This window comes from Ochlerotatus camptorhynchus, unplaced genomic scaffold (genome assembly GCF_037179485.1).
Source record: "Ochlerotatus camptorhynchus isolate MF236.1 unplaced genomic scaffold, CSIRO-AGI_Acam_v1.1 ptg000472l, whole genome shotgun sequence".
NCBI classification, from domain to species: domain Eukaryota; kingdom Metazoa; phylum Arthropoda; class Insecta; order Diptera; family Culicidae; genus Ochlerotatus; species Ochlerotatus camptorhynchus.
Window position 1 is genome coordinate 1042006 of NW_027040958.1, and position 12627 is coordinate 1054632.

At 40.1% G+C, this 12627-nt stretch overlaps 1 protein-coding gene across 1 annotated transcript in view; it reads left to right on the forward strand.

Annotated features, from left to right (window-relative positions):
- Positions 1 to 10737, forward strand: part of LOC135712351 (diacylglycerol kinase eta) — a 445427-nt gene extending 434690 nt beyond the window's left edge. Inside the window, exons 13-15 of the mRNA XM_065235324.1 lie at positions 6943 to 8695; positions 8762 to 9198; positions 9267 to 10737. Of these exons, the coding sequence (XP_065091396.1) occupies positions 6943 to 8695; positions 8762 to 9198; positions 9267 to 9827 (2751 nt within the window). The 3' untranslated portion in view covers positions 9828 to 10737. The remainder of the gene's footprint in view (positions 1 to 6942; positions 8696 to 8761; positions 9199 to 9266) is intronic.
- The last annotated feature ends 1890 nt before the right edge of the window (positions 10738 to 12627 follow it).

The following is a 12627-nucleotide window of genomic DNA, read 5'->3' on the forward strand; positions in this document are numbered from 1 at the left end:
AATAGCAACGGTCAAGATGACACAACTGAAGGTGGGACCTCCGGAGGGTCTTGGATGAGGTTGCAAATGAGCAGTTCCAGCAGTGAACCAAGATTGTGCCAGAATACGGCCATTTGGACTCTCACCACATTTTTCAAAAAAAAAAAGCGTTTTCGGTATTTGTCAATAAATCATAGCACATCTAGTGTCAAAATGGCTCATTTATATCACAAAATTGGTTCATTGGTTCAGCGAACAATTATGCGAAGTTCCATAGAAATCTGAAAGGTAGAATCTAAATTTGTTTACTTGATGGCTGTTTGGCCTGGAACTGCTCAAATGTATCCTTCTAATTACAGCAATCCCAGACGGGATTCAGCAAACATCCATGGTGAGATTCAACACAACTTCTTAGTTAGATGTTACAGGAATCCAGAACGGAATCGGCAAGAAATTCTGAAGAGTTTCACATGAATCTCTAGTGAGATTGTATCAGAAATTATCGCGGGATTTTACTCAAATCACCGAAAGTGTTCATGCTCAAACATTGCATCCGTATTTTTGAACACGAACTTAGACACATTCAAATAGAATCCCTGAAAAATTAATACTCGAATCCCAGAAAAGATTCTAGTGATTTCCCTTGAAGTAGTGTTTCCATTTCCAGACGATTGTTGTCTTCCTGGGAAACGGGGAACAACTGATGACTGTTTCGGGGAGTTCCCGGAAAACGGTAAATATTTTGTTCAAAGTCCAAAAAGATAGGACATTGAATTCATGGCATTTATTTATCAGAATGTTTATTTCTTAACTTTTGTATAGTGATTTATAATAAAGAAACTAGCTTGACCACTTAATTATAATATACCAGCTGAGTATGCTCTTCCTTGCGCGCTTGGCTTGAGTTTATGCGCCGATTCAAAAAAGCATGCTTTATTTTTCTGTTTCATTTGTATGAGAGCCCCCCTCCCCCCTTATAAAGGATGGAGGGGTCTCGAGCCATCATAAGAACCTTTCCCGGCCCCAAAAACCCCTGCATACACATTTTCACGCCGATCGGTTCAGTAGTTTCCGAGTCTTTAAGGGTCAGATAGACAGACAGACAGACAGACAGACAGACAGAAATTCATTTTTATAAGGGAAATGGATGTAATGTCGGCCTAAATGCCCCTAATTTGAATTCAGCAATCGACAAAATTTTCAATAGCGGCTATTTCCCCTATGCATAGTTTTACATCCATCAATTTTCCCGAGCTACCAAAGATTTTTCATCCGACGTCTTCTGGATTGTTTGTTACGGCTAAGGACCCTCGGGAGTTTTTTTTTAACCCATAAAATATTACCAAATGCTCCCCGAAGTCTCTTCCAATTTTCCTCGAAATAGTCAGCTGATATCTTCGGAAGCTTCTTTTGGCTTCCACGTTAGCTACTTTTGACTTCCGCTGGAAGGTTCATCCAACTTCCTCAGCAAGTTGCTTAAATTGTCATTGGAAGATTCTATTTATTCGTTTTAACTACCCCAGAAGTTTTTTCGACATCTCCGGAAGTTTCTCCCGACTTCCTCGATAAGTCTTTTTGGCTTCGCATGAAAATGTCTTCTGATTTCCTCGGAGAGTTTTTCTGGACTCACCCTGACACTTCTTCTGGCTTCCCTTAGAATATCCCTCTGACTTCACCTAGAGCATTCTTACAATTTCCTTTAGAAAATCTTTAGACTTCCTCTGGACGTTTCTGAAAACTTTCTCCTTAAATGTTTCTTATGACTCTTCCATGAACACCTCCATTCTTATATTTTGACCCAACAATACTTCTAGCATTTTTTCCCGGTAAATTGGAACGAATTCTCGGAAATCGCGAGACGTGATTTTTGGGACCTCCCTTAGCTCAGTCGGTAAAGACACAGCTACAAAGCAAGACCATGCTGGAGGTGGCTGGGTTCGATTCCCAGTCCGGTCTAGGAATTTTTCGGGTTGGAAAATGTCTCGACTTCCCTGGGCATAGAGTATGATTGTACTTGCCACACATTTATACTAATGCAAAAACGGTACAGGCATCGAAAGCTCTCAATTAATAACTGTGGAAGTGCATCTAGAACACTAAGTTGAGAGCACGCAAAAAGCTAATATGCCATACGCAATAAGCTTGAAAGCGAGGAAGAAGAAGAAGAAGATTTTTGGTAAAATTCGCGGGATAGTTTTCCCGGGGTTTCCCTAGTAGGAAACACTATCTGGAAGGATGCTTGCCGAATCTATGAAGGGATTCTAAACGGATCCCTGGAGAGTTATCTTTTCCGAAAATTCCTAAAGGAATTCTACTCCAATGATTGGAGGGAATCCAGTCATATCCCATTATTGATTCCACACGAATACTAGAAAGGATGTCACTTGAATCCCAAATTTCTAGTAGGATTCTCAAAAAAAAAAAACTTTATAGAGAATCCACTCAAGTCCATAAAGGGATTTTGCTCGAATGCCTAGAGGCATATAACATAAATTCTTGGGAAAATTCCACATGAATACATTCTTGGGAAAATTTCACATCAATTCAATCCAGTGGGTTTAACGGATTCTACTATAAATCCTGGAAGGATTTCACTTCAATCCTAGGAAAAATTCCAATCGATTCCCATAAGGAATTTTACTCAAATCTCTGGAGGCGTTATACAACATGGAGAGATTCTAGCTCGAGCCAAACGTATCCTTGGAGATATTCTACGCAAATACTGAGAGGTATTTAAAAAGAATGCATCTAGAGATTCATCATTAATCATTAGAGATATTCTACACAAATCTCTGAATAGATTCTAACCCAGTTTCTGGAAGCATTTTACACGAAAGTCTGGAAGGATTCTTCACAAATCTCTGAAGATATTCTACAAGAATCACTGGAGTAATTGAACAAGAATCTCTGGAGGAATCCTACACGAATCCTTGGAAGAATTCTACACAAATTCATGGAGGAATGCGTTGAATGCCAAGCCCTAGAGAAATTCTATTCGAGTCTCTAGATAAATTCCACCGACTTCTTCTTAACATTTCAAGCTTATTGCTTATCGCATATTAGCTTATTCCGGGCTCTCAATTTAGTGTTCTAGATGCACTTCCACAGTTATTAATTGAGAGCTTTCGATGCCTGTACCATGTTTGCATTAGTATAATTATGCAGCAAGTACAATCATGCTATATGCCCAGGGAAGTTAAGAAATTTTCCAACCCAAAAAACGCCTCGTCTAGATCGGGAATCGAACCAAGACTCCTCCAGTATGGTCTTGCTTTGCTGCGTCTTTACCGACTGAGCTAAGGGACGCCACGAATTTCTGGAATAATTCTACTTGAATGCCCAGCGTTACCCTACATGAATTTCTGTAAATATTCTACCCGAATTATATGGCCTATTCTACAAGAAACTCTGAAGCGATTTTATACGAATTCCTTGACAAATTCACTTGACACAAGTCCCTGGATAAATTTTACACAAATCCTTTGGAATGAATCCCCTTATACCCATGCAAGGATTCTACTAGAACGATTTCACTGGAATTCTATTGGAAGGATTTCACTCCAATCCCAGCAGAAATTCCAAACGAACCTTGAGAGGATTCTACACGAATCTTTGAAGGGATATTACACGCAAACTTAAAGAGATTTAATACGAAATTTTAAATAGACTAACTCCTAGACGAATTCTACTACACTCTCTGGAAGGATTCTACACGAAAACCAGGAAGAATTCTCCACAAATCCTTGGAGAAATTCTACACGTATCTATTAAGGCATCCTATATTAATGTCTAGAGGAACTTCATTCTGATTTCTGGAGGAATTCTACACTAGTCCTTGGAAAATTAATCTTTAATGTAAACATTCCATCTCGGGAGAAATTCAACACGAAGGAGTATTCTAATCAAATCTTTGAAGATAATCCGCTGACATCCCTCCAGGGATTCGGCTAGTATGATTTTATTTTAGAGTTATTTTTAGGTAGTCAAATTAGAATCCTACTGGAAGCATTGCACTCACCTCCCAGGAAAGATTTCAATAAATCATTGAAGGATTCTACTTGAATTCTGGAGGATTCGGTTAGTAGTATTTTTGCTTGGCTGGATCTACTCATGTCAATTGAGAGATTCTATACCAATCCCTGGAGGGATTTCAGATAATCTCTGGAGGGATTCTACACTAATTTGTGGAGTGATTCTAAGCAAATTCTTGAAAGGGTTCTGCACTAATATTTGATTGAATTTTTCACGAATCACTGGATAGATTCTACACCAATCCCTGATGGGATTCTATTCCACGCACAGGAAGGATTTTACTCGAAAACCTGAAAGGATTTTTCACAAATCCCTGCAGAAATTTTACACAAATTCCTGGATAAATTTCACAATAAAACCTAGAAAAATTCCATTCAAATCTCTGGAGGAACTCTACAGGAATTATTTAAGGAATTCATCTCGAAGCTTTGGATAGAATCAACTGATATCCCTGTAGGGATTCTACTAGTAGGATTTTATTGGAATCGTTGGAGGCATTCTACTCGAATTAATGGAGAAATTCTTGCTCATTTTCTACTGCGATTCAACACTAATCCGTGAAGTGATTCAACACAAATACTTGAAGGGATCTTAAATAACTTGAATGCATTACAACACAAATACTTGAATAAATTCTTCACGAATCACATGAGATAATCTACACCAATCCCTGATGGGATTCTACTTCAGGCCCAAGAAGGAACCCTCGAAACCTTGAAGAATTCTTCACAAGTTACTGCAGGAACTCTACACGAATTCCAGGAGTAGTTCTACTTAAACACCTAGAGGAATTTCATTCAAACCTCTGGAGTAAGTCTACATGCATCTTTGGAGGAAATGCACTGATATTCCGTAGGGAATCTACTAGAAGAATGTTATTGGAGTTCACTAGAAGGATTGCATTCCAATCCCAGGAGAGATTCCAATAACATTGTTCGAGGGATTCTACTCGAATCCATGCAAGGATTCAACACGAATCCTTAAAGGGATTCTGCACAAATACTTGAGTAAATTCTTCACAAATCACAGGAGATATGCTACACCAAACTCTGATCGGATTCTACTCCAGGCCAGGAAGGATTCTACAAAAAAACATGGAAGGATTCTTAACAATCCCCTGTCAAAATTCTACTCGAATTCCTGGAGGAATTCTACTTTAAACCCTAGAGCAGTTCCATTTAAATATCTGGAGGAACGCTACACGAATCCGTAGAGGTATTTTACTCGAATCCTTTTAAGAAAATTCTCTAATATTCCTGCATGGGTTCCACTAGAAGGATTTTACTGGAATTCTACTTGAATGTCTAAAATTATTCCAAACACATTCCTGAAAAGTTTCAATCCCTGGATGAATTCTACATGAATCTCTGGAGAGATTCTTCGTGAATCTTTGGAGGAAATCCACTGATAATCCGTAGGGATTTTACTAGAAGAAAACAATTGAAATTCTACTGAAAGGACTGCACATCAATTCCAGGAGGGATTCCCATCAAATCCTCGTAGGGATTCAACTTGAATCCATGGAGGGATTCTAGCTCCAATTTCTAGAGTGATTCTACACTATTCCAAAGATTCTAATCAAGCTTTGGAGTGATTTAACACGAATCCTTGAAGAGATTTAGCTCCAATATTGAATAAATTTTCCACGAATCACTGGAAAGATTCTACGCGAAAACCTGGAAGGATTCTTCACAAACCTCATCAGGAATTCTATTTGAATTCCTGGAGGAATTTACTTTAAAACCTAGAGAAATTCCATTCTAATCTCTGGAACAACTTTACACGAATTCTTCAATATTTGAAGAAAATCCACTAATATCCCTGTGGAGAGTAGATGATTTTTTTTTAATTCTCCTGGAAGTATTGTACTCCAATTCCAATACCAATTCCTATAAAGATTCTATCCATGCATAAATTATTCACGTTGGAATATTCTATTTGAATTTTTGGAAAGAATACACTAATATATTTGTAGGGATTCTACTGGAAGGATTCAACTGAAATACGACTGGAAGGATTGCTCTTCAATCCCTGCAGAGATTTCAATGGATTCTTTGAAGGATTCTATTCAAATCCATGTAGGGATTCTACTTCAATCCCTAGAAGGACTCTATAACAATTTCTAGAAGGATTCTACACTAATCTCTGGAGATTGAGAGAGAGGTAGAGTCCAGCTCAATCTTTGGAGGGATTCTGCACTAATGTCTGGAATGATTCTACACGAATCATTGAAAAAATTCTGGACGAAAATCTGATAAATTCTAAACTCATTCCTGCAGTGATTCTACACAAATAATTTAAAGCATTTTACACGAATATCTGATGGGATGCTTCACAAATCACCGGAGTGATTCTATACCAATCTTTAGTGGGATTCTTCTCAAGTCCCTGGAAAAAAATTACGCAAAAACCTGAAGGGATTCTTAACAAATCTACGGAGCAACTCTAAGCAGACGAATCCCTGGAAGAATTCTACTTGAATTCCTAGGGGTAGTCTGCATAAATTTCTAAACAGATTCTACCGGAATCCCTTGATATATTCTATTAGAATCTCTGGAGGTATTGAACAAAAATTCTCTAAATAATCTAGTCCATTCCCTTAAGAAAATTTTATACGAATCCCTGAAAAGAATTCTATACATACTCCTATATGCACTCTGAATAAATTGCTGGAGTTGTACACGAATCTGGATTTTACTTTAATCTCTGAAGGAATTCTACTCGAATCTCTGAAAAAAAAAAATACCAGAAGGGACTTTTCTCAGATTCCTGAATGGATCCTACTTCAATTCCTAGAGATTGTCTCCTCAAATCCCTGCAGAGATTCTTCTCCAATCTCAACGAGGACCCCTTTTGTGGTATTCTTCAAAAATCCCAAGCACCTCAAACATCCGTTGCATTCACTATCTAACGTGCTGCTTTTTTCAACAGGACACGGACCATTTCAGCCACATCGATTCACCAGAAACGAGCGACACCACCGAAGCGCTACACGGTGAAAGCCTCATGGACGACATCAGTTCCGTTCTGGGAATCGAATTGTTGGGTGCCTTACAGGACAACACAATCACCGAAGACACAACGACACTTTGCACTCTGGATCACACGAAGAGACGCAGCTTCAAAATCAAACATCAACAACAACAACAACAACTACAACAACAGCAGCAGCAACAACGAAAAGGGAGCATGGAACCGGAACAGTGCGGGTTCGAGAACCGAGCGTTCAACATCGATAACCGGTGCGATGATCAGAAAGTTCGAGAGCCTCGCTACTGTAGCCTGGCCAAGTTTGTTGAGGGCAATGACATCGCTAGGAAGAGCTTCAAGCGACCGGCCGGTCGCGAAATGCCATCCAGAAGTCTAGCGAGTCGAGCGTACAAGGTGCAGGAAAATGAATATGAGAATACGAAGAATCTGGCCGCATGTTTACTGCAACCGCATGGATCCCCATCGGATATGTCCGGTTCCGATACGGATACGGTGCGAACGTATGGGATCGAATACCGGAAACTAAGTTCGGCATGTACCAACCCGGACGAGGATAGCATAACGGAATACGATGACAAAGACGACGGATCAGATGAAGATCAGGACTCCGAAGGTGCAGCTGGGGGGCAGTTGGATGACGATGATGATGATGAGATGGAGGATGAGCCCGACAACGATGAGCAATCACATGAGATGACAGGCATTCCGACAATCAACGTGGTCGTCGAACCACCATCGCCGGCAATGAGTGACGAGCTGCGATCGCTTCGGGTGCCGGAAATACGACGACACTCCAGCCATACACCAAACATGCTGGCACCGCGAGAGATGGATGTCAACCGACGGCACTCGGGCAACAATCCGAATTTACTAGGTCTAGACTCGGAACATATACGCTTTCTCAATTGCTCGCCAGCTGCTACGCGACGAATCAGCAGTGGAAGTCTACTGTTCAAACCGGAAGCGCTGGGTAGTTCCAAAAGCAATATTTTTAGTTCTAACCTTCGTTTGTTCAACTTTGATGGAGATGCTGAGAGCAAAGAAGACGAGAAGAAGAAAAAAGAAGAGAAAGAAGAAAGGGTGAAGAAGCTGCCCATAATCAATCCTTTGGTAAGGTTGCCTTCTTGGCCCAATGTCACCAGTGGAACTGGGTTTATTTCCAAGTGTTTATTGGCTAATGCCGATACCTTGTGTGCGGCAGTCAGTCCTTTGATGGATCCGGATGAAACACTCATGGAAGGCTACATGGAGAAAGCCGTTATGAACAATTATTTTGGAATCGGCATCGATGCGAAAATATCCTTGGACTTCCACAACAAACGGGAAGAACATCCGGAAAAGTGTAGATCCCGAGCGAAGAATTACATGTGGTATGGAGTACTTGGCTCAAAGCAGTGGCTTCAGAAGACGTATAAAAACTTGGAACAGAAAGTGCAACTCGAGTGCGACGGGCAACGTATTCCGCTACCATCGCTGCAGGGAATCGTCATACTCAACATTCCGAGCTTCATGGGAGGTACCAACTTTTGGGGCAACAAAAAGGAGGATGATTGCTTTCTGGCGCAAAGTTTCGACGATCGCATCCTGGAGGTGGTGGCCGTTTTCGGTTCAGTCCAGATGGCAGCGTCCCGTTTGATCAATCTGCAGCACCACCGAATCGCTCAGTGCCAGAGTATTCAGATCAATATCTTAGGTGGGGTTTTAATGGCATGGGAATTTAATGTCGGTGATTCTAGAATTTGGCTTTAATTTTTTTCAGGCGAAGAATGTGTTCCCATTCAGGTGGACGGGGAAGCGTGGCTGCAGCCACCAGGAATGATCCGCATCATTCACAAGAATCGTGTCCAAATGTTGTGCCGCAATCGTAGCCTGGAGATGTCGTTGAAGAGTTGGCAGGAAAAGCAGCGCCAGCATAGCATATCGATTGCTCGCGAACAGCCGTCTACGGCATCGTCGGAGAATATGATTTCCATGTCAGATGACATATTCTCCGATCGGGAGTCGTACCTATTGTTGAACTTCATCGAATGCGTTAGCACCCTGGTCAAGTGGGTCAAGTTCTTGATTATTTCGCACCCATCTCTGCAGCCGGATCTGTACATGGTGGCATCCAAGACGGCTGAAGCACTGGAATCGATCCATCCGGGAGGTAAGATCATTGAAGGACCGGACCTGCGGAGGCAGCTGACGGAACTGGTGAGTGGTGGACTGAGTAAAGCTTTAAATACGAAACATCAAAATACATTTGTTTTTTTTTTCCGCAGGTTCGGGCGGCACGGCAGCTGTATGAAGATACCTGTGATCTGTTGCGAGAACGCAGCCACAGTCTGATCCTTCGTGAAGATCTGGAAACCAAGCTGAGCGTGTCGTTGGCCAACATGGAAATGGAACTGGGCAAGTGTAGCCTGCAGCAAACGAGTGACGGTGATACCAAGGTGTACCTTAACGTGCTGGCTCCAAACGAGGATGTCGATCATCGCAAGAAGCAGAAGCCGTTTTGGTTGCGCTTCCGGGGTCACCATGGACACCACGGTCACCATCATCATCATCACCATCATCATCCGGGGGCAGCGGGTGGAGCTGGAGGAGGCGGCATGACCAATGCCGATTTGGTCAGCAGCTGGGGAGTGGGCGAAGTGGTCACCTGGTTGGAGGCCATGCAACTGTCGGAGTACGTGGATAGCTTCATCAAGAATGACATACGGGGCAAGGAGTTGCTCACGTTGGCTCGACGGGATCTGAAGGATCTGGGAGTTACCAAGGTGGGTCACGTGAAGCGTATTCTGCAAGCTATCAAAGATCTGGGCAGTGCTGCCATCGGGTGAGATTAGTTCAGTGAGGACAGGTAGATGTAGAATACAGTCATAATCCGGTAGGGTGGCTCCTGACAGGGTCACCGATAATCTTTAACAAAGCTAACCGTAAAGAATCATTTGAAAACTTTTGCGAAGCAGTTGTCAGCAAACACAAAATGAAGAAGCAAGGAAGTAAATTCGTTTAATAATCAAGAAACCAAAAGACTTCGTTTACTCTTGTATAAGCATATATTTCCAAGTCTTTTTAAGTATTTATTTCTCTCGAAAAGTGAAGAAACGAATCTCTAGCTAAAGAAGCAACAAGCAGATCGCAATGATTGTTGGGCGACGTAGTATCATCATTCCAGTACCGAACAAGTAGAACTATTGAAACAACACGGAAACAAAGGCGGAAGTGAATATCATGAAATATAAATTTTACTTTAGTGGCTCTGAAAACTGAAAAAAAAATTACTGAAACAAAATCGTTGAGAAGCCTAAATCTCAAGCCTAATGTTGATTGTGTGTTTAAGTTGAAAGTTTTCCAACGTTAAATTGCCAATTGCCGTGTGAGTGTGTACGAGTGTTATGAAACATTTTCCTTTCCGAACATAATCCGGTTTGTTGGCGTCACGTGTGAACTGTAACCAATACAAATGTTTCAAATTCTAAATCCAGTTTGAGAAACAGGAAGCACCGATGAAAACTTTACCACTTGTGTTCCTCTGAATACTTTTAGTGCTGTTGAGTGTCTATTTAGTGTGCGGAGATCTAGAATATATCGGGATGAGTGTTTGCATGGAAGAGAACTGTTGGGTTTGGAAGTGAGCCCTGGTATCGACCGTAGTTAAGACATAAGCATTCATTTATGAAACGTGTGCATTTATCATCTTCCTTTACATTGAATTATACGATGGTGGTTAAACATATATATATAGGTATATAGCGTAGTAAGAATTAGTCAATGTTCTTTCTTGTGAAGAGAAGATATAAAAGAGTAAATTGTTTAGTAATGAGAGATAAGATGAGTTCCGGGGTTAACGGTTGGTGGAAGCGATCGTTTATTATTTATTTAGCATGATTTTTGTTCAATAGATTCTGTCAATTCCGATAATCTGTACAAATTGGGAAACAAGTTTAGAAAATATTGTTTTATATAATATTTTAAAACGTAGTTATTCATGTTAAAAGTAGGCAGAGCTTAATTTATTCCAAAGAGATTTTTTTTTTTGAATCAGCACGCGAGTCATTTCAGGTCAAATAGCCGGACATTGATTTTTTCGACCTTCTCCGCTTTGTAAGATACTTTACGAAATTATTTGTTATGGGCAATTATTTATTGCTAAAATCCGGATCGCTTAAAATTTTAAAAATGGTGTTCCTAAAAATTGTTAAGGAAATTTTAGCCTGAAAACGGCATCTCTAATCGAAATGACGTTTGAAACCAAGTTGTAGTGACGTAGAATTTATTTCTGTGAAAAATAAACAATTAATGTTTTGTATTTGTTTTCAGCAAAAATTATACAAATATTTTTTAAATATCTCAAAATATCCTTGCCGTTTTTTCAAATTTTTATTAAAAAAAACTTATGAAAAATGCATATATGCGTGAATTGCACTCTGGGACACTGTATTTCACTAAAGCAACATGTTCGAGGGTTAGTATTCACAATCATAGTTCATTATTCTTCGATTCAGTGGCTTTAAACAAATTTTTAAATAGTGCTTCCCTAAGAGGGTCGCTTTCTTAGCCGTACGTCTAATACTCCGATAGTTGCGTTTACGATACTGTCTTTAAAATATGCATAATGTTAATGATTTCTATGCTCAAATGATTTTTTTGCTTGATTTTATAGTGCGGCCAGAAACTGGCGCCGTTAGCTTTGAGTGTGTTGGTTTATTTCCACTAAATTCCGTTATAATTGCTTATCTTTTGACAGATACGCGTTTTTCGTCTACTACTTGCAGACTTCATCAGTGCCAAGTACTCAACACCACGCGAAATACGCGTATCTGTCAAAAGATAAGCAATTATAACGGGATTTAAAGGAAATAAATCAACACACTCGAAGCTCTTCATAAAGGGATAGGTTCGGTAATAGGTTCGAAAAATGTTAAAAGAGTGTTTGTTTGCTATTTTCAACACTGCCGATTCTTCAAAGTGAAAAAAGAAAAACGTTAAGCTATCTACCCACACTTCGCATGATTATTGCATTGCTCCAGCCATGTTACAATATGCTTTCGTATTTTGGATGATTGCCTTATGGTTGAATTCGTCATCAGCTGATGAGCATCCGTTTGACTGTCAACAAAATAAAGGATGATATTTATTTGAAAATTTATTGAACGACATACAGCGCTCGGCGGGCAACAATTTACATTTCCATACTGAAGTTAAAATAGTGTTCCCAAACTCATTAAAGGTTCTCTGAAATTAAACAAAGTTCCTTTAACTTCTATGAAGTTCCCCAAACTTGTACAAAGTTCCAGCTTCTACTAAGTTTTCGCGATTTTTTACAAAGTTTCCTAAATTGCTTTGAAGTTCTCTGATGTTCTACGATATTTTCGGAATTTCTTCGATGTCCCTGAAGTTAGTTTAGAATATCCCTGATCAGAGTTGGTTGGAAATGCTAACATGAAGCTTTAGTGTGATGATTTATTAGCTAGAGAATGATCTTTAGAAGAGGGTAGGTGGATAGTTCCGTTAGAGTACGGCAGTATGAAAATTGAATAGAAGTTGAAAATGAGCGAAGGGCCATTAATGCGACAGTTTTTAAAGATCGACGCACATTTTTGCCTAACCCGTACGATGTACGCGGGGACTTGAAGT